This window comes from Silene latifolia, chromosome X (assembly GCF_048544455.1).
Source record: "Silene latifolia isolate original U9 population chromosome X, ASM4854445v1, whole genome shotgun sequence".
Classification (NCBI taxonomy): domain Eukaryota; kingdom Viridiplantae; phylum Streptophyta; class Magnoliopsida; order Caryophyllales; family Caryophyllaceae; genus Silene; species Silene latifolia.
The window spans coordinates 62107281-62130601 of NC_133537.1; the positions used below are offsets into that span (position 1 = coordinate 62107281).

Sequence of the window (23321 nt, forward strand, 5' to 3'; positions counted from 1 at the left end):
GACGAAAAAAGGAACTGAGTGACAGAGGGGCAAATTCTTTGTTCTGAGCTTCCACCAACACATTTTCCGCCTTTTCAGACGCCCCATCATCGGGCCCTATAAATTCTGGAGATTTAGTCTCCACTTGTACATCATCGTCTAATTTCGCAGTACACTTCCCACTCTGGTCATTATCCTTGTCCAACTCGGCATTCACAACTTCAATCATATGGACAACCGTTCCCGTAGCATCAACGGACATTTTCGAATATTCTGGTACCTCTCCACTTCCCTGAGCTTCTCCAGCCGGCGGATCAGCTCGGCGCTCTGCTTCACTAATCTCAGCAGTCGAAAATAGGAACTGAGTTACAGTTGGATCAGCGTCGGTGGGCTTATCCTCCTCAATTTTCTTATCAGCTATCTGAGGTTCCTCAACAACAGCCACCTCCCTAAGTTCCATAGTCAGCTCTTGTTTCTTTGCAGCAGCAACCATCGCATAGAACTTCTTCTCGGCATTATCAACCTCTTCTTTTAATAATAATCTTCAAGAGTTTCACGGTCAAATGTAAGCTGTTCGCCAACGACCGCCTCCTTCTCCACTACCCTCCTCCTTTTATAACTGACGAAAATTTCCCGAGCATTAACAAAGTCCACATTGGTGTCGTTACTGTCATCCTCTCTGTTACTAACTTCCTTAAATTCAGCCGTGTTATAAAATTGCACCGCCTCCACAATCTATTTTGTAGACACCTCACGTGCTTTATCACTGGCTAGTTCATCACAATCATGTTAGGCGGCTACCCCGCCTTCGAAGTCTCTACCAACATCTACATTAACCTCTTTCTCATGCTTGTATCCATCATCCTTCACAAACTCACTATCCTCCTCATCCTCCACATCATCACCATCCTCCTCCTCTCCCTCATCCTCATCACCATCCTCTTACTCTTCATCATCATCACCACCCTCCTCCACGTATCCCTCATCATCTACCTCCTCATTCTGATTCTGAACACCTGAACTTTGTTGCAGCAAAGGCGCTGATTTCACGGAATCATTTATTCGTTCAGCTATCTCTTGCATTTCCACAGCATAATCCTTCATCCTTTGGCTTTGAAAGAATGATTGCGTGCATTGTGTAGCTATAGGGTCACTAGAATAGTTCAGATCTCCTGTTAACCTTTTGAGCGTCATCGCTGCCTCTACATACCATGAATAGAAGACGGTAGCATTCTTTTGCAGCTTCAAATAAAGCTCATTGACATCCTACACTCAAAAAAAAGAACAAAAAAGCTAAAGATAAGTTGGTGTAACTTTAACTATAGACATATAGTAACAAAAAAGTGTATCTGTAACTAACAAAAGTGCAATTCTAGTGCAAAATAGTGTAATTACGAGAATTAGAAAAAAGCGTAATTATAGTGAAGAAAAGTGTAACTTTAACCACAAATAATGCAATTGTAATGAAAGAAAGAGTAACTTTAAATCATGTTAAATTATATTTGACAAATGAACAAATAACACTTACATCTACAGCCCGAGCTTTCAACTCCTCGTCATCTTCAACACCAGATGGGAGTTCAATCTCGATGAATTTATTCCTGTCTGAAGTTGAAGCCAGTTGTATTGCCGCAACAGTAACCACATTGCTAATGACCAACACTTTGTTATCATTAGGCACACCACCAATGCTTAACACTTCCTTTTGAAGGCACCGAGGATACTTGACCAAGGACCAAGTTTGCCGACCCAAACAGTTCTTGTCAAGCTCACCATGTAATCTTTCAGAAAGCGTCTTCCGATCCCAGTGCTTAATGAGAGGGAGGCCGTGGCGACAGCTCTTACCACGGAAATCGAAACGTTGAAAATACGTAATCATTAAGAAAGGGATACAACCGAGCAGGGTCTGTTTATTTTCACCAATAGCTGCTGCGGCCTTAACCAAATTTTTCAGGACATAACTACACCAATCGTACTGCGTAATAGCCTTCACATCTTCAACGGCTCTCAAAATCTTGAAGTCAATCCCGCTGTATGAAGTTGGAAATAAGAATGATGACACGGTGAGCAGAACAAACAGCCTGCAGAATTGAGGACCTCCGTTTTTGTATTTTTTTTTTAAGATATCTTTGAAGACAATTCCTAAATTTACCCCTTCGTTAACCCCTTTTATGTTGTATGCTTTCCACCATTTGTCTTTCAATTGCTTGTTCTCCGGCGCTTGAGAATCCTTTTGGCGGCCCGTAGGTACTAGATCGACTGTTTTAGGACCAAGTGGTAACATAAAACAGTCATATACGTCATGCTCCGTGACCATGAACTCTTTATCTTTAGAGGCCTGAAAAATATACGACTCGTCGCTGAATGCTTTGAGAAAATCTTTAAAATGACCCATTGGATATGATTTGAGCTTAAGCTCCAAAATACCGCCAAAACCAATCCTCCGTACCGCATTTCGCTGGGCATCATTAAGGTTTTCAACCAGCTCAACAAGCTGCTTCGGTCGGCACTTGACAGACACCTTTGCTTTTTTGATCTTGGCTGCTTTAGCCTCATCATGATCTGAGATCTGCTGAAGAAACAAAAATTAATTAACAATGTGACAGATAGACCTTACACAACACAAAAAATAAAGTGAAATTTTAACAGACAAAAGTGTAATTTTAACAAAAAAAGTGTAATTGTAGCAGCATAAAGTGTAATTTTAATAGACAAAAGTGTAATTTTAACAGACAAAAGTGTAATTCTAACTCAAAAAAGTGTAATTTCAACAGACAAAAGTGTAATTCTAAGCAAAAAAAGTGTAATTTTAACAGATACAAGTGTAATTTTAAGCAACTAAAGTGTAATTTTAACAGATACAAAAGTATAATTTTAACAGACAAAAGTGTAATTTTAACGGACAAAAGTATAATTTTAACAGACAAAAGTGTAATTTTAATCAACAAAAGTGTAACTTTAATCAACAAAAGTGTAGTTTTAACAGATACACAAGTATAATTTTAACAGACAAAAGTGTAATTTTGACGGACAAAAGTATAATTTTAATAGACAAAAGTGTAATTTTAATCAACAAAAGTGTAATTTTGACAAAAAATTACAAAAGTGTAATTTTAAGCAACAAGGTATAATTTTAACAGATACAAGTGTAATTTTAAGCAACTAAAGTGTAATTTTAACAGATACAAAAGTATAATTTTAACAGATAAAAGTATAATTTTAACGGATAAAAGTGTAATTTGAACAGACAAAAGTGTAATTTTAATCAACAAAAGTGTAATTTCGACAAAAAAGTGATTTTGAGCGACAAAACTGTAGTGTTAACAGACAAAGAGTAATTGTAAGCAACAAAAGTGTGATTTTTCAAAAATCTCTGGGTAATCTGAATGAATATGAACATAACAATCAAAAAGTGCTAAAATTTCCGGGTAATCTCAATTAACATGAAGAGTTTAAAAATCTGAATTCATGTGCTTCAATGGAATAGTACAACATAACACACTGAATGTATGTGCTAAAATAGATAAGTAAATGTCTTAAATGTGCTAAAAATAACTGGGTAATCAAAATGAAGTAAGCTAATACAGTGATCAAATAGAATAGTACAACAACAATGGAGAATGGCAATTACATAACAATGCCTAATAAATTAAAAAAAGTCGCCTAATCAAAATAAATGAAGAGAAAAAATCATAAACCTCTAAAAACCAAAAAAACAATTACCTTTATAACCTACAAAAAGTAATCTGAATGGACGAAAATGGCAGGTTGCAAGTGAGTGAAAAAATGTAGAAGAAACCGATAATAAGGTAACAAAAAAGCGATAGAGTTGGGAGATTTTGAGAGCAGTTTCTTTCTTAGACGGTTGATATTATTGGGGTTTAATTTGGGGGAAATAATTTGGGGGAAATTTATTTTTGAATAATTGAGTGAAATGAGAAATGGGGGGAAGGCAATGGGACGTGTATGATGTTTGATTGACAACCTGCATGCATGCTCATAACCTATGAGAGGTAGATGAGAGAAGTAATTAAAATAGCCATTAGAATAATGCATGCCCTGTAATTATATATATATATATATATATAAGTATATATATATATACATATATATATATATATATATATATATATACATATATATACACACACACACACACACACACACACACACATATATATATATATATATATATATATATATATATATATATATATATATATATATATATATATATATATAGTAATAAGATCATCTAAGTCCATGTCTTACACTTGAGTCCATGAGTTCTATTGTCATCCCTTAGATCATGTTATTGAATGGCTTAGATTAAAAGTAAAAAGCAACTAATAATATTATTCTAATGGCTAAAATAATTACCTCTCTCCTCCTACCACTCATAGGGTGGGTATTAGCATGCATGCAAAGCAGTTGTCAATCAAAACATCACACACACACACACGTCCTAAAAACTTCCCCCCACTTTCCATCTCTTAATTATTCAAAATTAATTTTCCCCCAAAACATTTGCCCCAAATTAAACCACATTCATTTCAAGATTTAAATCGCTCTAAAAATCCCCCAAATTTATCGTTTTTTGCTACCTTATTATCGTTTTTTCTCCATTTTCTTTGCTCACTTGCAAACTGCCATTGTCGTCCATTCAATCACTTCAGAAGGTAATTTTTTTGGGGGTTTTTATAGTTTTATGATTTTTTTCTGGGTTTTTCGATTTTATTATTTGTTCTGTTCATTTATTTAGACGTTTTTTTTAATTTATTGGACATTGTTATGCTATTGATCGTATTTGATCACAGATTACTTTGTCACCATTGTTGATGTCTTGTTCTATTTGATCACTGTTTTTGGTTTCTTCTATTTGATCACTTTTTTTGGTTTCTTCATTGTTGATGTCTTGTTCTATTTGATCAACGTTTTGAGTATATATGTTCATATTCATTAAGATTAGTCATATTTTTTGGAGAAATCCTACTTTTGTTGGAGAAATCCCACTTTTGATTACCCTTTTGTTAGAATTACACTTTTGATGCTAAAATAACACTTTTTCTTTGCAATCACACTTTTCTTTGCTAAAATAACACAATTTATCTTGTTAGAATTACACTTTTCTCAGCTCAAATCACACTTTTCTTTGCTAAAATTACAATGTAGTCTGTTAAAATAACACTGTATTTTGTTAGAATTACAATTTTGTAAGCTAAAATAACACTTTATTCTGCTACAAATCCCACTTTTGACCCTTTGTTAGAATCACACTTTTGTTGCTAAAATAACACTTTATCTTTGCTACAATTAGACTTTTGTCGCCTAAAATCACACTTTTTTCTGTTAAAATGTCACATGCTTTCACTGTTAAAATAACCCTTTATTTTGTTAGAATTACACTTTCCTCTGCTACAATTACACTTATGTTAGTTAAAATAACACTTTGTGGTGCTACAATCACACTTTTCTTTTTCTTTGATAGTTTTACATTTCCTGTTAAAATAACCATTTATTTTATTAGAATTACACTTGTGTTTTGCTATAGTTACACTTTATCTTTGCTACAATTAGACTTTGATGACTAAAATCAAACTTTTTCTGTTAAAATGTCACTGTTTTTCTGTTAAAATAACCCTTTATTTTGTTAGAATTACACTTTCCTCTGCTACTATTACACTTTTGTTAGTTAAAATAACACTTTGTGCTGCTACAATCACACTTTTCTTTTGCTGATAGTTTTCTGTTCCCTGTTAAAATAACCATTTATTTTATTAGAATTACACTTGTGGCTGCTATAGTTAAACTTTATGCTGCTACAATTAGACTTTTGACAGCTAAAATCAAACTTTTTCCTGTTAAAATGTCACTGTTGCCTGTTAAAATAACCCTTTATTTTGTTAGAATTACACTTTCCTCTGCTACTATTACACTTTTGTTAGTTAAAATAACACTTTGTGCTGCTACAATCACACTTTTCTTTTGCTGATAGTTTTCTGTTCCCTGTTAAAATAACCATTTATTTTATTAGAATTACACTTGTGGCTGCTATAATTACACTTTATGCTGCTACAATTTTAAATTTTCTTTTTGTCTTAAATTTTTTTTGTATTTAACAATGAATTTTGAGTAATGTTAACAGATGTCAGGTGGAAATGAGGGTAAATCAGGCAAGTCCAAAAAAGCAAAGGTGCCTGTTAAGTCGAGTAAGGAGCTTGTTGTTGCCAAAACCACCAAACCAAATAAAACCGAACACGAAGAAAATAGCAAAGGTGGCTGTCAAGTGCCGGCCGAAGCAGCTGGTTGAGCTCCTTGAAAAGCTCAATGATGCACAGCGAGATGCGGTACGGAGGATTGGTTTCGGTGGTATTCTGGAGCTTAAGCTCAAAACATATCCGATGGGGTACGTTAAAGATTTTCTGAAAGCATTCAGTGATGAATCGTATATTTTTCGGGCCAAGGATAAGGAGTTCATGGTCACCAAGCATGACGTGTATGACTGTTTTATGTTACCACTTGGTCCTAAAACTCTTGATCTAGTACCTACGGGCCGCCAAAAGGATTCTCAAGCGCCGGAGAACAAGCAATTGAAAGATAAATGGCGAAAAGCGTACAACATAAAAGGGGTTAATGAAGGCATTAATTTAGGAATTGTCTTCCAAGATATTTTAAAAAAAAAAAAATACAAAAAGGAGGTCCGCACTCGCAGTCGTTTGTTCGCTCGCAATGTCATCATTCCTAACTCCAACGTCATACGGTGGGGTTGACTTCAAGCTTTTGAGAGTGTTGAAGATGTGGACTCGATTACGCAAAGACGATTGGTGTTCTTATGTCTTTGGAAAATTTGGTGAAGGTGCGGCAGACATCTTGGTGAAAATAAATGAGACTGGGGTGTATCCCCTTCTTAATGATTACGTACTTTCAACGTTTCGATTTCCGTGGTGAGAGTTGTCGCCACACCCTGCCCCTCATTAAGCACTGGGACCGGCAGACGCTTTTTGACAGACTACATGGTGAGCTTGACAAGAGCCGTTTGGGTCGGCTAACTTGGTCCGTGGTTAAGTATCCTCGGTGCCTACAAAAAGAACTGTTAAGCATTGGTGGGGTGCCTGATAACAGCCAAGTGTTGGCCATTGGAAATGTGGTTAGGGATACGGCATTACAAGTGACTTCAACTTCAGACAGGAAGAAGTTCATCGAGATTGAACTCCCTTCTGGTGTTGATGATGACGAGGAGTTGAAAGCTCGGTTTTGTAGATGTAAGTGCTATTTTAATGTTTTAAAGATACTTTTTCTTTCACTACAATTACACTACAATTGTAATTGCGATATTAATCAGTAATTGCTTAAATTACAAGGTTGTCAGTAAAAATTATACTTTTTAAAGTTAAAATTATAGTGTAGTATGTTACAATTACACTTTTGTCCGTTAAAATAATACTTTTTAAAATTAATATTATACTTTTGTATGTTACAATTACACTTTTGTCCGTTAAAAAAATACTTTTTAAAGTTAAAATTATACAAGGTTGTCAGTTAAAATTATACTTTTTACAGTTAAAATTATACTTTTGTATGTTACAATTACACTTTTGTCCGTTAAAATAATACTTTTTAAAGTTAATATTTTACTGTTGTAGCATACAATTACACTTTCGTCCGTTGGAATTATACTTTTGGACCTTAGAATTACAGTTGTTAAGGTTAAAATTATACTTTTTAATGAACACTTTTGACTGAACAATTGTCCAATTATCTGTATTTTAATGTAGGATGTGCATGAGCTTTACTTGAAGATGCAAAGGAATGCTACTGTCTTCTATTCATGGTATGCAGATGCAGCCATGACGCTCAAAAGGTTAACAGGAGGGATGAACCATCCTAGTGACCCTGTCGCTACACAATGCACGCAATCATTCTTTCAAAGCCAAAGGATGAAGGATTATCTTTGTGGAAATGCGGGAGATGGTGAACGAATAAATCGTTCGTGAAATCAGCACTGTTCGCAACAAAGTCCAGGTGATCAAGATTTAATGATGAGGTAGATGACGACGGGTACGAAAAAGCATGTTGGTGACGATGATGAAGAGGAGGACAATGGCGATGAGGACGAGGGAGATGACGAGGATGTTGATAATGTTGGCGATGAGGAGGACGGTGATGATATGGAGGATGATGGATCCGATAATGAGAAAGAGGTGATTGCAGATCTTGGTAGAGACCGTGAAGGCCGGTGGCGCGTCAATTGTTTCGGATGATGCGGCTAGTGAGAAAGCACTGGAGGTGTCTACACAACAGATAATGGAGGCCGTGCAATATTACGGCTCCGCTGAATTTACGGACACTGGTCACAGAGACGAGTACAGTAAGGACACCGACGTGGATGTTGGTAGTACTCGTGAGATTTCCGTTATATACAGAAGGAGGAAGGCAGATGGAAAGCAGGTGGCTGTTAAAGAACCACCAAAATTTGACCGGGAAGTTCTGGAAGGTATATATTCAAAAGAAGAGCTTGATGAGGCTGAGAAGAAGTTCTATGCGAATGCCGCTGCAAAGGAAGAAGAGAGACGATGGATCCGGACGTGCATGTGGCCGGGGATAATGAGATAGCGACAAAAAAAATGAGGCCGTAGAAGAGAGGACGATGGATCTCGACGGGCATGTGGCCGGGATAATGAGATAGCGGACCAAAAAAATGAGGACGATGGGCCCACCGACGCTGTTCCACCCGTCACTCAACCGCGATTTCGGTGCGGAGATTATTGAAAGCGGCATCGCCGAGCTGAAAGGTCGGACAGAGAAGACCAAGGAATTGGAGACGTAAGAGAATTGGTGAATGTGGCCTCCGACGCTACGGGAGCGGGTGTGTATGTGAGTGAAGCTCTGAACGCCGAGGCGGAAAAGGATGATGACAAGATTGGGAAGGGTAATGCTGAACCTAGTCTCCAATGTTCAAGTTCAATTGTGGTTTCTGCAACACTACACGATGCTGTACAAGTGGACTCTAAATCTTTGGAATTTAGAGGGCCTGATGCCGGGGAGACTGAGAAGGCGGATAATGCTTTGGCGGAAGTTCAGAACTCAGAAGTTCCCCCCCTGCCACTCAGTTGATGTTCTCTACTGCTGAGATATGCGATGCAGAGCGCAGCACTAGAACAACATTATCAAGAGGGTGCAGGAAACGGCGGAGGCGAAACCACTGACGAGCGGGTGTTAAAGGAAAACGAGCGACTGAATATGTATATGCGTTGCAGGCAAAGGAATTTATGGACGTAGAATGGACAAGCACATCGTATATTCTTCTGCGGAAGTAAACGCTACTGTTCGAGGAGCACCCAATATCTGTGCTGATTGTAAATGAGGAGGGTTGGAATAATGAGGAGCCAAATTTGGATATAAGTTCTCGGACGGTAGAGAAGGTAGTGGATGGGTCTGATGAAGGATCACGGAGGTAATGCCGTGGATGAAGTTATTTAGTTAGAATTACATTTTTCTATCTTAAAGTTACACTTTTGTTATTTACAAAGAACACTTTTTGCCTTAGAATGACACTTTTCTCTCTGCAATTAGACAATTTGTTAGATAAAATCACACTTTATTCAGTTAGAATTACAATTTTCTCTACTAAAAACTACACTTTTTTAAGTTAAAAATATACTTTTGTAGCTTACAATTACACTTTTGTCTTCTAGAATTAGACTATTTGTAGTTAAAATTACACTTATTTGTGATAAAATAACACTCAATTTTGTTTGAATTATAATTTTGTCTCTTTGAATTATACTTTCTTCTCTCACTTACGATTACACTTACTTACGATGATGAAATAACACTATTTTTATTACAGATGCGGCAGTTGAGGATGTTTCCGGGAAGTCTTCGGAAGGGACCGTCGAGAGAAGAGAGGTATCGGTGACGTTCTTCCGAGGCGAGAACGTTGACATTCCTATCCCGGTCCCGCACGTCCCTCACGGTGATCGAGCTACCATCCTTTTTTACTTCACTCGAGTGAGCCCTTACCATGCATGGATCACGTCAATGAGAACCTTGGGTGTTCTCTTGATTGTGGGGCACCTAATCCTGATTTGTGCTTTGCGACGAAAAACCTAGCATTCAGTCAGGAGCTCCTAGTGCCAATGTTCAAAGGATGACGGGAAATATGTGATTGACTATGCGTTCAATCGATCGACGTGTTTAACGAGTTGTAAGTGTATTATTCTTTACAAGAGCCTCTTAACATTGCTAATTATATATATATTTGTTGGCTAATTTCATTTTTTCGTTGTAGGGAACAATTGGTCCAATTCAAAGCGAGTGGTATTTCATTACCCGGAAGATATTGCAACTTTGAACCCTGGGGAGCAAATCATGACCAGTGTTATTGATGGTTGGTGCTTGCTACTCAACCACATCATGAAACCTTCGGACATATCCCGTTCTTTCTTTGGACTAAGTCACACTGTAAGTTAAAATGTTACCTTTGTGTGTTAAAATTACACATTTGTCCGTTAGAATTATACTTTTTCAAGTTAAAACGTTGGTTTTGTATGTTAAAATTGCACATTTGTCCGTTAAAATGATACTTTTTGCCGTTAGAATTACACTTTTGATTGTTTAAATTATACTTTTAACATCTCCCTTCCGAGTTTATTCTAACACTTTTTTTTGGTTAAAGTTTCACTTTATTTTTATAAAATAGCTCTTTTAATTATCTGTTCACGCATTTAACACTTTTCAAATTACAGTCCCCTGCAATTATGATTTGGGACGCTCAAAAGCTTGGGAAAGTGTTGAACAAAGACGAAGACATTTTTGGTGGTCGGGATTCATGGGTGAAATGTGTCGTGCACCATTCCAGCTTGATACGGACATGGTAGGTAACAAAACATGTAATCTTGTCTAATGGTTTTTAAGTTTTAATTGTTCTGATCTTAGCAACACATGGTGCAGATCTTTCTCCCCGTTTTATCCGGCGACGGTGATCACTACAGCTGCGTGTGCATCAACTTTCTCACCGAGCAGATTGACTACCTCGACAACCGCAAGTACGATGACCCAATAGAAACGCTCCCTTACGGAGGGATAGCGCGTATTTCCGTAAGTGGCCGATATCTACAATTACTCTTTCTTTGTTAAAATTACAGTTTATCCATTTTTGGTTGGAGAAATCCCACTTTTGATTACCCTTTTGTTAGAATTACACTTTTCTTTGCTAAAATTACAATGTAGTATGTTAAAATAACACTTTATCTTGTTAGAATTACACTTTTCTCAGCTAAAATCACACTTTTCTTTGCAAAAATTACAATGTAGTCTGTTAAAATAACACTGTATTTTGTTAGAATTACACTTTTGTAAGCTAAAATAACACTTTATTCTGCTACAAATCCCACTTTTGACCCTTTATTTTGTTAGAATTACACTTTCCTCTGCTACAATCACACTTATGTTAGTTAAAATAACACTTTGTGCTGCTACAATCACACTTTTCTTTTGCTGATATCTTAAAAGTCAACGAATTGTAGTGGGTCGTACTACGTTAACTCAACTAAGTTTTTTGTGTCCAGGCAAATATAATGGGGAAGTATTTGGTGTCTAAAGGGCTGTCTAAGGGGGCAAAGGTCAGCGGGTTCAAGATTGTCAACATTGAGTTCAGCTGGCAAGGTCAAGGGTATTCGAGAAATGACTGTGGTGTTTTCATGATGCTACATATGATGTTCTACCGCGGAAGCCCTTTTCAATGTGACCTCGGGAAAGAGGATGCTATGAGTTTGTACCGTGCTGAGATTGCTGCAACACTCGTCCTCTGTGACATTAACAGTATCAGAGAAGATATCCTGACCAGGGTTGGTTTTTTCAAAACGACTGCTGGACATCCGTTGACAAGAAAGTTGAATGCTGTTAAGAGGAAAACAGATGATGACATAGGGCCGGAGTCCACAAAACGTGCTCGCGTAACTGAATTTGAAAAGCCCGTTCTGGAGGTGACGCCGGTTGCCATGCGCATTCCATCTGGTCAAGCGCTATCAGCCGTCAAGAGCCATCCCCGTGGAAAGGGGGACGGGTTGGGCTGCTCTCTCGACTGTGGTAGAGGTGGTCTGAACACAAATGTGGTGTCGAAGATGCTCCGGGGCAATCAGGCGTTAATCAAGGATATTAAAAACAGGAGGAAGCATGTAGCCGACTATTGCTTGTTAGATGACCACACTTATGATGAACGGTCTGTCACGCTGGCTTAATTAACGCCTTCTTTATTCAAGGATACTCAAATTGTTGATGACATTTATTTAACTTTAATTAACGACTTCTTTAATATTACGGAGTGCAGTGAACAGCTGGTCTGGTACACCCGTCACGCAATGCTTCGGAGAAAAGACATTATGTCCTTGATGCCTGAAAACCTGATGTCGTTAGATGTGATCGAGTGCTGGTCGATTTTGATGAACCATTTGGAGAAGGAGGAATATGGCGACCAAATGAGGATGTCATTCTTTGGTATACGTCACATGGTAATTCCATTTATCATTGCATAATATTTATGTCCACTTGTATTACACCTTTGTTGCTTAGAATGTCACTTTTCTTAGTTACAGCGTTTTAATGTGAATGTTTCACTTTAGTTCTTTTAATCCACAAAAGTGTCATTCTAACCGTCTGAAGTGTAATTTTAAGGGACAATAGTGTAATTTTGGGTGACAATGTAAACACAGTAATCATGTTCACTATTGCCTTTTCAAGGATTTACTGTTGCGTATGCTCGGGACGTTTGAGCAACCAGGCACACAATCAGACAGCAACTATGACGACCTGTACCAGATCTGGGACACCTTCATCGTCGACAGCGACCGCACCGTTAACTTGAAAACAGACTTGCTATTTGTCCCGTTCTGCATTAACGACCATTTTGCATGCGTTTGTATCAATCACAAATCAAATACAGTCGACTTGCTGGACGGGCAAAGGCATTCTAACTTGAAGAAGTCGCAGTTTGGCAAAGCAGCGCGTTTAATTGTAAGTTATTTTCGATCGCTTTCTTCCGAATGCTATCTTTTTTGTTCAATCAGTTTTTATAGGGTAATTATGTACATTTGCAGTCTAGCGCAGTGAGTGATTATTTAGAATCACGGGATAAGGAAAAGAAGAACACTAGGGCACGGGAAATTCCTAATTATGTGTTGCGCCAGATACCTTTCAGCGGGATGTCACCAACTCTCAACCAACCAGAGTCGGGTCTGTTCACCATGATGGCGATGCTCTTATACGAGGGTCTTCCTTTTCAGCATGAAGATCTCGAGAAGAAGAAATCACGGCGCTATTTGGTGATCCAGCTGGTAGCTACCTCGTTCGCGCAGACATGAACATTTTGCGCGAAGGTGTGCTCGAGAAGGTCAAAGCTTTTGTTAGCACGAAGGACAAACTGTGGAAGGTATTACAACAGAAGCGTAGACAGCCCCGTCCCAATGTGAAAAAATAACAACCTTAATTTAGTAGTTCTGTTTTTGTTGGAATATTCCCTTGGCTATGTAAACACTTATTTCATATTTTGTACTATTTGCAGCTGTTAGCAAACTTAATGTAGACAGTTATTTTTTGTGTAAATAATCTTACGACATTCTATAAAAGAATGTCTTTTCCTCTCAAGCAAGACGCAGCCACAACTGTCTTGAAATGTATCTACTTCAACAATATAGAGTAATATGTTAGCTAAATCAGTCAGAAGAAAGTGTGACTGTAATACACAAAATTGTAATTGTAACCTTAAGAAGTGTAATTCTAACAGGCCATATCAGTGACAGATTTACCTTACATTACATAAAATATAAATGTAATTTTAAAAGACAAAAGTGTCATTTTAGTAGTTTTATTTATGAAAAGATAGTAATGTTGTTTTACCTATCTGAAAGATGTTGCAGTAATAACTGTGTACTTTGAAGAACATAATTTGTCATGATAGTCAAGCGTTACATTTTTTAACTTAAAATTGCATACTTTGAAGAACATATTTACACTTACAAAAGTGTAGTTTTAGTAGAGAAAATTGTAATTCTAACTGAATAAAGTGTGATTTTAACTAACAAATTGTCTAATTGCAGCAGAGAAAAGTGTCATTCTAAGGCAAAAAAGTGTTACTGTAAATAACAAAAGTGTAACTTTAAAATAGAAAAATGTAATTCTAACTAAATAACTTCATCAAAATACATTGTAATACCAACGGCGACCAGTTGTCTTCCTGGCAGTTTGATGTCTAAACACAATACGAAACATCATGTTGTACCTCGTATTTTGTGTAGACATCCCAAAAAATTGCACTACTTATTACGTCTTAAGTTGATTATTCTAAGATGGCTGCTTCTTCATCTTCTTCGTCTTCTTCTCCTTCTTCTTCGTCTTCTCCATCTTCTTCTTCTTCCGACGAGGTTTCTGACGATTGCGAGTCTGGCGGGTGCTCTGCGAATGGGTTAGGGCAGTTCCTTTTGTCATGGTTAGCTAATCGCTTGCAGTTTTTACACATACGTTTTGGCTTCCTTGCCAAAGCAACTGCTTTTTCCTTCTTCGACAACATTCTCTTTCCGCTCCCTTTGTTCTTGGATTTCTTGGGCGGCAAAATGGTTATCTCCTCAGTAGGAGAACATCCAAGAATTTTCTCCAACTGTTGACGTTTATTCAATGGTGATCCTAATGGTGAGAGTTTCTCCTTAAACTGTCTAATTAGACACGAGAAGTTCTCGACATCATTCTTCAATTTGCCCATGAGCAACCCAACTGCCTCGATGAATCTCCGACCACATTACCGACATCGCAATCTGTTTTCCATCTATTATATCAATGTCCTCAGTTGCTTCACCATTACTATCGAACATTTTAGACAACCTTGCATCTTTACACCATCTTTTAACAATACATTCTTCTGGAATAATCTTCACTCCGTTTGATGAGTAAATCCATATGACATGCCGGCAAATGATGCCTTTCCTCTCAAGCATTCTGCAGCTACAAGTGGCTTTCAGTGTATCTAGTTCAACATTATAAAGTAATAGGTTAGTTAAATCAGTCAGACGAAAGTGTGACTGTAGTGAAACACAAAAAGTAGCATTTTAAACAATAAAATTGTGATTCTAACGGATAAAAGTATAACTTTAATCAATTTGTAATTTTAACTACCCAAAGTGTAATACTAATCAATAAAAGTGTTATTCTAACTGATTAAAGTATAACTGTAGCAACCCAACGTATTATTTTAACAACCCAACGTATAATTCTAACAACCCTAGGTGTAAATCTAATCAACAAAAGTATAATTTTAACGGATAAAAGTATAATTTTAGTAAACAAATGCTCTGAGAATGATACCTGGGCAGTATGTGACCTCATAATTTCTCTCCCTGCTTGCATCTCTTACAGTGGTCACTTCTAAAGAGCCACACTCAGTGAATCCTCTACTTTTACAAGTACCAATTGACCACTTGGCCTCTTCTTTAAATTCCTCGAATACTTTATGACCGTACACTTCCGCCCGTGCACTTCAATAGCTAGATGAGTTGATATTTCAGGGAAACGTGTCATTACGATTGTCAACTGCTTTCGTGTGTGTCTTTCTTTGGTCCATCGCAATTGTCAAAACGCATCGTAAACTCAACTAATGTTCCTGACTTACTCTCAAATCTCTTAAAAAAACTATTTTCGCTCTCTGATCTTTGGGTTGTCCTCATAACACCTCCCATATCTAGGTCCCTACAATGAACCATAACCCACTGCCTCCTTTTAGCGAACATTTCTTGGAACCAGTCAATGTTATTAACATTGTGTTCCCTGCCAATTTCTTCCCATTTTGCATCGAACTCTGCCGGTTCAATGTCTTCATCCCAGATTATGGCATTCAATTTCTTTAGAAACACTGAATAATCATCTCTCGCCATTCCATACTTGCTTGGAACCTTGTTCATGATATGCCACATACAATAGCGGTGGCGTATTGTCTTGAACACCAATGGCACCGCTTTAAGAATACCAGCATCCTGATCGGTGATAATGTACTTAGGCTCTTTGCCACCCATCGCACCCAGGAAACGGGTGAACACCCATTTAAACGAGTCTGCATCTTCATGAGCAACAAGCGCTCCACAGAAAGTGACTGACCGTTTATGATTATCAACCCCCGTGAAAGGTGTGAATGACATGTCATACTTATTGGTGGAATACGTCGGATCGAATGACACCGCATCCCCAAAACCGAGTAGTTCCTTCTAGCGATCCCGTCCGCCCATATAGCTTTACTAAGGCTACCGTCAGAATCAACATCATAGTCAAAGAAGAACCCTGGTCTAGTAATGTGACCAATTCCTTAAAGTGGTCCACGAACATCCGACCGTCTCGTTCATGAATGTAGCATTTCACATCCCCGTGAAAGTTCTTAAAAGAATTCAAACTAGCACCGATGTTTTCAAACCCATTAACATGTTCCTTCAGAATTTTGTACGTCTTCGTAGCTCCTATCTTCATTTGTTGATTAATGACAATCTTTTAGATTTACTGAGATATCATTCATCAAAAACATAATTAAAACAGATACAAATATATCAGTTCAAAAAAAGAAAATTGTTGTTTTAACAATAGAAAATGTAATTGTAGACTAAAAAAGTGTAATTTTAGATGACAAAAGTGTAATTCTAACAAAATAAAGTGTAATTTTAATCAAGAAAAGTGTAATTCCAATCAACTCAGCCTTGAATTATAAAGGATTATCATTTTGTGATAGTCTGTTATGTTGCATGCCAACTTTTGGAACTCTCTATCTCTGGCGGATACGAGTTCATGGTTGTGCCCACTGTGGAATCTGTCAATTCGTAATTCCCCCTTCATCAAGAACAGCCTCATCCTCGCTTTGCAACCAACACGCCTGACTTTGTGTCTCCTACCTGAGTCCTGGCCGCCACTACACTCCAATTGTCCCTTCTGTTTGAACCCCTCCCGGTTGCAAACCAACAGTTTAGATTTGATCTCGCCTCCACGCCATCTCTTAGTTGTGTACTTACGCACATCAAAACCACAAGCAACAACATAAATTCTATAAAATGTCACTGCTTCCTCTATTTCCAGGAATTCCTGACCAACATACGAGGTGAACTTAGCTTCAACATCTTTGCAAAATTCTTCTTCGTTCGGCTTTTGTTTTCCATTGTGCTCAATATTATCTGACAATAGCGTAATAATTATCAATTGTTTTCATAACAACTTAAAGTAACCCATATATTTGTTCAAATTATATATTTCTTAAAATTAGACTTTTCGTAGTTATAATTACACTTTTGCCTGTTAGAATTATACTTTCTACTATTACAATTATAGTTTATAAAGTTCCAGTTTTTTACATTACAATCAACCCTTTGGTTGTTAAAATTACACTTTTCTTTCTTACAATTATACTTGTTTCTATTAGAATTACATTTTGAAAACTCGTCGAAATTGTCTTTTGCAATCACACTTTTGCCTGTTAAAATTACAGTCCAATCTGTTAGAATTATACTTTTTATTATTACAATTATAGTTTATAAAGTTGCAAACTTTTTCATTACAATCAACCCTTTGGTTGTTAAAATTACACTTTTCTTTCTTACAATTATACTTGTTTCTATTAGAATAACAGTTTGAAAACTTATAGAAATTGTCTTTTGCAATCACACTTTTGCCTGTTAAAATTACAGTCCAATCTGTTAGAAATATACTTTTTATTATTACAATTATAGTTTATAAAGTTGCAGCTTTTCTGTTACAATAAACCATTTGGTTGTTATAATTACACTTTTGTATGTTACAATTATACTTGTAATTATTACAATTACAGTTTGAACACTGACATATTTCGTCTCTTACAATAACACTTTTAGCTGTTAAAATTATACTTTTATCACATACAATTACAGTTTTATAAGTTATACTTACGATATTGACAATTTTAATTTAAGATACAAATATTACACTTTTGAAATTCAATTCTACCATACTAATTACAATAATACTTTGGTGGCTTACATTCACACCTTTTGCAGTTAAGATTACAATTTCATCGAATTCACTGTTATAAATTTCAAGCCTGACACTATGATGTTGAACTTATTATTCACAGAGTTTAACTTCCATCATGGAGAAGTTTAACAGATTTTACATCATAAAAAACAAGCTTCAAAAACACTTCCTCGTCATATTTAAAGAACTGTTAATATCTAACCTAATGTTTTCATAACAATATTAGATATTAAGGACTAAAAACAATATTATATATAAACTAACATGAAGAAAATAAAAAATAAACAATCCAATCATTACCATGGCCAAATGGAACCATTTGCAAATCCGTCATTTTTTACGTTGGACGTTGGTCTTGTTGTTTGTCTCTCAGCTTCGAGGATAATAATGGAAGATGCTCAAGGATAATAATGGAAGATGATCAAGGAAGCTGATAAAGGAAGATGGGAAATGAAGAAAGTAGGATTCGCTCTCAATTTTCGCCAGTTTGATGAGTATTTTTTTTTTCAAATTGTGTTTTGGTGGAGTATGTCTAAGAAATGTGTTGAGGAAGGTTGTTGAGTGATTATGCATGTGTTTGTGTGTGCACAGTGGGTAATAGCAAGTTGTACTGACACAGCCATTCTCTTTCCTGCTCACCCTATTTCCTTTTTTTTTTCACGCCTATAATGGGCTTAAACTAGGCAAATCTCCACTCTCCATTCTTCTAATCCAAGGGCCCTAATAAAGACTTAGGGACTCAAAAGATATTAAGGACTTAGAAGAACTTATCACTATATATATATATATATATATATGTGTGTGTGTATATATATATATGTGTATATATATATGTATATATATGTAACGGTACAATAAGATAATAAGAATTGGAACCGGCGTAATAAGATAAGAACTGGAACCGGTATAATAAGACAAGAATTGGAAACTTAACAAGTTAAGATTGGAAAGTGGAAACGGTACAAGTTAAATAAGAATCGGTTCACTGTACCGTGTTAAACATATAATCTAACAACGGTTATCCAAAAAACCGTTTTCCAATGAGTAAAAACACAACGGTTAGACAAAACCCGTTTTAAACTAAATTATCAAACAATGTCATCATATTATCAATTTAATTATTTGTGATTTTCCAGTGTTTGTGATTTGACTAATGCATGCCCTGTAATTTTTACTTTTTCTGATTCAAAGTTGCAGTATTGATTGTTTGACCATATGTATAACATAAAATGATAACGGTTATTTGTTAAGCCGTTATCATGCATATTACATATATCAATAAAGGTTATTTTAAAGCCGTTGTCATATCACACCAATAAACAACAGTTTTTCTTAAAACCGTCGTAAACACAGATCCACTGTGAAAACTGAAAAGTTTGTGATTTTACCAATGCATGCCCTATTATTATTGGTTGTTTGACCACTATTCACCTCATGCATGCATGCACAATTAATACGAGTTTGAATGTAACGTATGGATGAAATTAATCTAATTAATTATAGCTTTATACTATAAATAGCATCACATTTACAGTAATAATAAGAATCACTTTATTATTACTAACCTATCTACTTCACTTTTTAAATAATATAAATACATATACATACATATCATAATTAAAATGTCGTCGTCTTTATCATCCGCAGTCGCACCTCCTCAGAAATCGGTAACCTGTTATATGAATCCGATTACGTGCATAATTCACAATCTCCCAGTCACACGGGATGGTGCTGGGAAGCCAGCTTCTAAGAGACTTGCTTCGTTGAGGGAAATCCTTATTGAGAATGGGTTTTCAAATGTTAGGGCAATCCACCCGGCTTGGATTTCGAGTCATGGGTTTCTTAGATATGCTCTGATCGAGTTTCGAAGGGATGGTCTTGACGATTTTCGACAAGCAAAACAACTCGATGCAAGGTATGCATCACGTGACCATCAAAGGGGCAAACGTGACTTTTATCCCGACGACCCTAAAGATCGTTATGTATATGTTGGGCCTTACTTATGGGTTGCCACTGCTGAGGACGCTCATCTGCTGAGAAGGTTTTTTTGGTACAGTTTTATTATTGTACCGAAATCATGGGAAGACGGAGAAGTGCCTCATTTTGATCACCGTCTTGATGCCGATGTAGTAAGCTTGATTTATAATCAAGTTTATCCTAATTATCCACCCCCTAGTCAAACTCCTATTGTGTTTCTCTTTTATTTTTTCCTTGTTGTACTGTTTTTTTTTGTCATCGTATGATATACTCGTTTTAATATATAGTTCTTCTCTTAATTACATACAAATGTGATGTGACCATTATTTGAGCATATTTAGTCCCCGAATTAGCCTCGTTCCTATGCTTTTTAGTGCATATTTGGGTCATTTACTATCTTTAGTCCTTTGTTTTGCATATTCTTTGAGTTTTTGTTTCCTTGGTAGGAGAGGAGTGCAAACCTTGCATTTTCATGGCAAAATAGAGCTAAATTGATCGAATCTAATGACCAAGCATCAAAGAGAAGACAAGACTAGAAGGCCTTTGTACATATTATTGTAGATGGGCAATGATGAAGAAATCCTTGCATCCCCGACTAAATCCCGGAGGATTATTGGAAGAAGAAAAGAAGAAAAGAAGGCTGGAACACAATCCGCATGTCCAACAAGGCAAGACGCCCGTCCAAGACTGGAGGAATGCGAGCGTCTTTGCCATTAAGACGCCCGTCAAACCATGCCACAATCCGCTCGTCCAGCCATCAAGACGCCCGTCCAGAGACACAGAAATCCGCCCGTCCCGACACCTTGGACGCCCGGATTCCCTTACAGGCCCACACGACCTTTTCTTCCCTCCATGAAAGATGCGCATATTTATGAAAGACCGGCAAAAAGGAGACTCGCATGTTTTCTGAGAGGAGCGATTCCTCAAGGACTTAATCGTCATTTAAGCCCTTAGTAAACCCTAATTTGTGTACCTAATCCCCACTATAAATACCCCATTAGTCTAATTAGATGAATTATGTTCTTCTTATCAATCCTTAGTGTAGTTAATATCATTCTAATCTCTTCTTAATCTTGTAATCAACTTCTAATCAAATCTTAATACAAATCTCATTTCCTTAATTTCTCTTTTGTTCATCTTTTATTTTGGGTAATTGAAGATTATTTGGGTTATTATTGGGAGATGACAACCTTCCAATCAATCATCAAGTACTTCTATTATTCTTTGCTTTATTTTGGAATCATTAGTAGGTATAATTCTCTTAATCCCTTTTTAATTATTGTTAATCATCTTCATTTATTCATCATGTTTTGCTTTGTTAATATGATTGACAACCTTGTTAACATGTTAAAGTTGATAATGAGTGAGTAGTTTCCTTAACTAGGGTTAATGGGTAATTAGGGGAAACCAACATGGGAATGATTCATGCTTAATTTAATATGTTTTCATAGTTTTTTTGCTTGCTTGTTGTGATCTCAACTTATGCACATGTTATGTTTGATGAAATGCGAGCCTATGAATCCTTATATTTTTTACCCATCACTTACCTTTTCAATGAGACTTGTAAGACATAAACCAACTCGAGTCTCATTAGACCATGCAAATAGTTGAGTAGGGAGGATTAAGTCGACTTGTAGGTGTTGTACAATCTAATCGATCCGGCTCCGGGACCCAAACCTTCCTAGGATTATAAGATATAAACCAACTCGATCCATCACAATAATAATTGCTTGCTTATAATTTGAGAATATGTTTATATGATCAATTCCCATGAATCCCCTATGACCCCATGACACCCTAGTGCTTTTAACCAATTGTTTACATCTCATTTTAATCATCTTGCTTATTTACTTTTATTGCTATTTAGTTTAGTGATCTTCTCATCTCAACCCCAAATCGTGACACCCCTAGACACCGCTACTTGCAATAGAAAATCCTACATCAATACCCGTCCCTTGGGATCCGACCTTTACTTGCCTCTTTGCTAATAGTAGAGTTGTTTGTGAAGTTATAAATATTGTTTTGGTCTAGGTGCTCTTAACGACAAGTAACCAAAAACTAAATCTCCAAGTGAGTCCGACCAAAAATGGCGCTATTGCCGGGGACGGTGTTAACTTGATTTGATTTTCTTAGATTGTTATTAGTTGTGTCTTTCTTTGCCTTGGGAAAGTAAAACTCCTCAAGATTTGTTCTAATTGTTTTCGAGTTGTTTGATATTTTGCATGTCTAGAAGATCACAAGGTAACTTGTTACCCATTGATCACGAAATTGAAAGGACTTTGACAACCAATAGAAGACTTGCTAGAGGTACTTTGAGAGGTATTGGTGAGGTTGTAGATATTCAACCAAATACACTATTGAGTTCATCAACCCTTTTTCAAGGGAAGGTGAGGAGAACCCAACACAAAATCCAACACAAAATCAACCCACAATGCCTAAATTTTCATCACATTCCGTACCAACCGAGGAGAACCTACCCAATGGTACTCCCACACCACAACACTTAACCGGAAATTTCATTGCAAAATCCGCATTTATCCAATTAGTCGAAAGAAGCCAATTTGGGGGAATGCCTAGTGAAGACCCTCACTCTCACATGGAGACTTTTTGTGACTATTGCGATGCGATTTCACAAACCGGTGTGACTCAAGACCAAATTCAATGGGTCTTATTTCCTTTTTCTCTAATCGGCACCGCAAAACAATGGTTGAAAAGCCTTGATAAGGCTACTCTTGGAATTGACTCTTGGAAGAAGTTAGCTCTAGCTTTCTACAAAAAATTCACCCTCCGGAAAAGACTAACATGCTAAGAGCTCAAATTACGGGTTTTAAGCAAAGGGATGAAGAATCTTTGTATGAAGCTTGGGAGCGATTCAAAGGAATTTGTCGCTCATGTCCTCATCATGGACTTAGCGAGTGGTTCTTGGTACAACAATTTTGGAATGGTCTTTATGAAGACTCAAGAAACATTCTCAACATGGGATCAAATGGTATGTTCACCAAAGTTGACGATAATCAAACTTGGAACAAGATTGAGGAAATGGCGGTCCATAATTCACAATATAGTAGACCTCGCAAGGCTACTAGAGGAGGAAAGCATGAAGTGTACTCTATTACTCAATTGGGTGCTCAACTTAGTGCTCATATTGATACCATTAACTTGAAGTTTGAAAAGGCTATGGCTAAACTTGAAGAAGCCTCAAAATCACCAAAGCATCATGTTAATGCCATGGTAGCATCTTCATCAATCCCAAGTGGGATATGTGAGAATTGTGGAACTTTGGGACATGACCAAAGTGAATGTAGGGGGACAAATGAACAAGTGAATGCTTTTCAATC

General features: G+C 36.8%; 1 protein-coding gene and 1 non-coding gene across 2 annotated transcripts; one reads left to right on the top strand and one right to left on the bottom strand.

Moving 5' to 3' along the window:
- Nucleotides 1-12316: 12316 nt before the first annotated feature.
- LOC141621416 (uncharacterized) lies at nt 12317-13604 on the top strand. The gene is made up of 3 exons (XM_074437944.1): nt 12317-12491; nt 12721-12993; nt 13077-13604. The coding sequence occupies exons 1-3, from the start codon at nt 12342-12344 to the stop codon at nt 13338-13340; spliced, it is 687 nt and encodes a 228-aa protein (XP_074294045.1). The 5' UTR covers nt 12317-12341; the 3' UTR covers nt 13341-13604.
- A 9181-nt stretch (nt 13605-22785) lies between these two features.
- LOC141625808 (small nucleolar RNA R71) lies at nt 22786-22892 on the bottom strand. Its single transcript, XR_012535561.1, has one exon. It is a non-coding gene; the product is annotated as a small nucleolar RNA R71 (small nucleolar RNA).
- Nucleotides 22893-23321: the final 429 nt, after the last annotated feature.

Bases quoted from the DNA above. Each gene is read 5' to 3' on its own strand.
- LOC141621416 (XM_074437944.1), top strand. From the start codon at position 12,342: ATGCTTCGGAGAAAAGACATTATGTCCTTGATGCCTGAAAACCTGATG. The intron at 12,492-12,720 runs GTAATTCCATTT...TGCCTTTTCAAG, and splicing joins TCTTTGGTATACGTCACATG to GATTTACTGTTGCGTATGCT. The intron at 12,994-13,076 runs GTAAGTTATTTT...GTACATTTGCAG, and splicing joins GCAAAGCAGCGCGTTTAATT to TCTAGCGCAGTGAGTGATTA.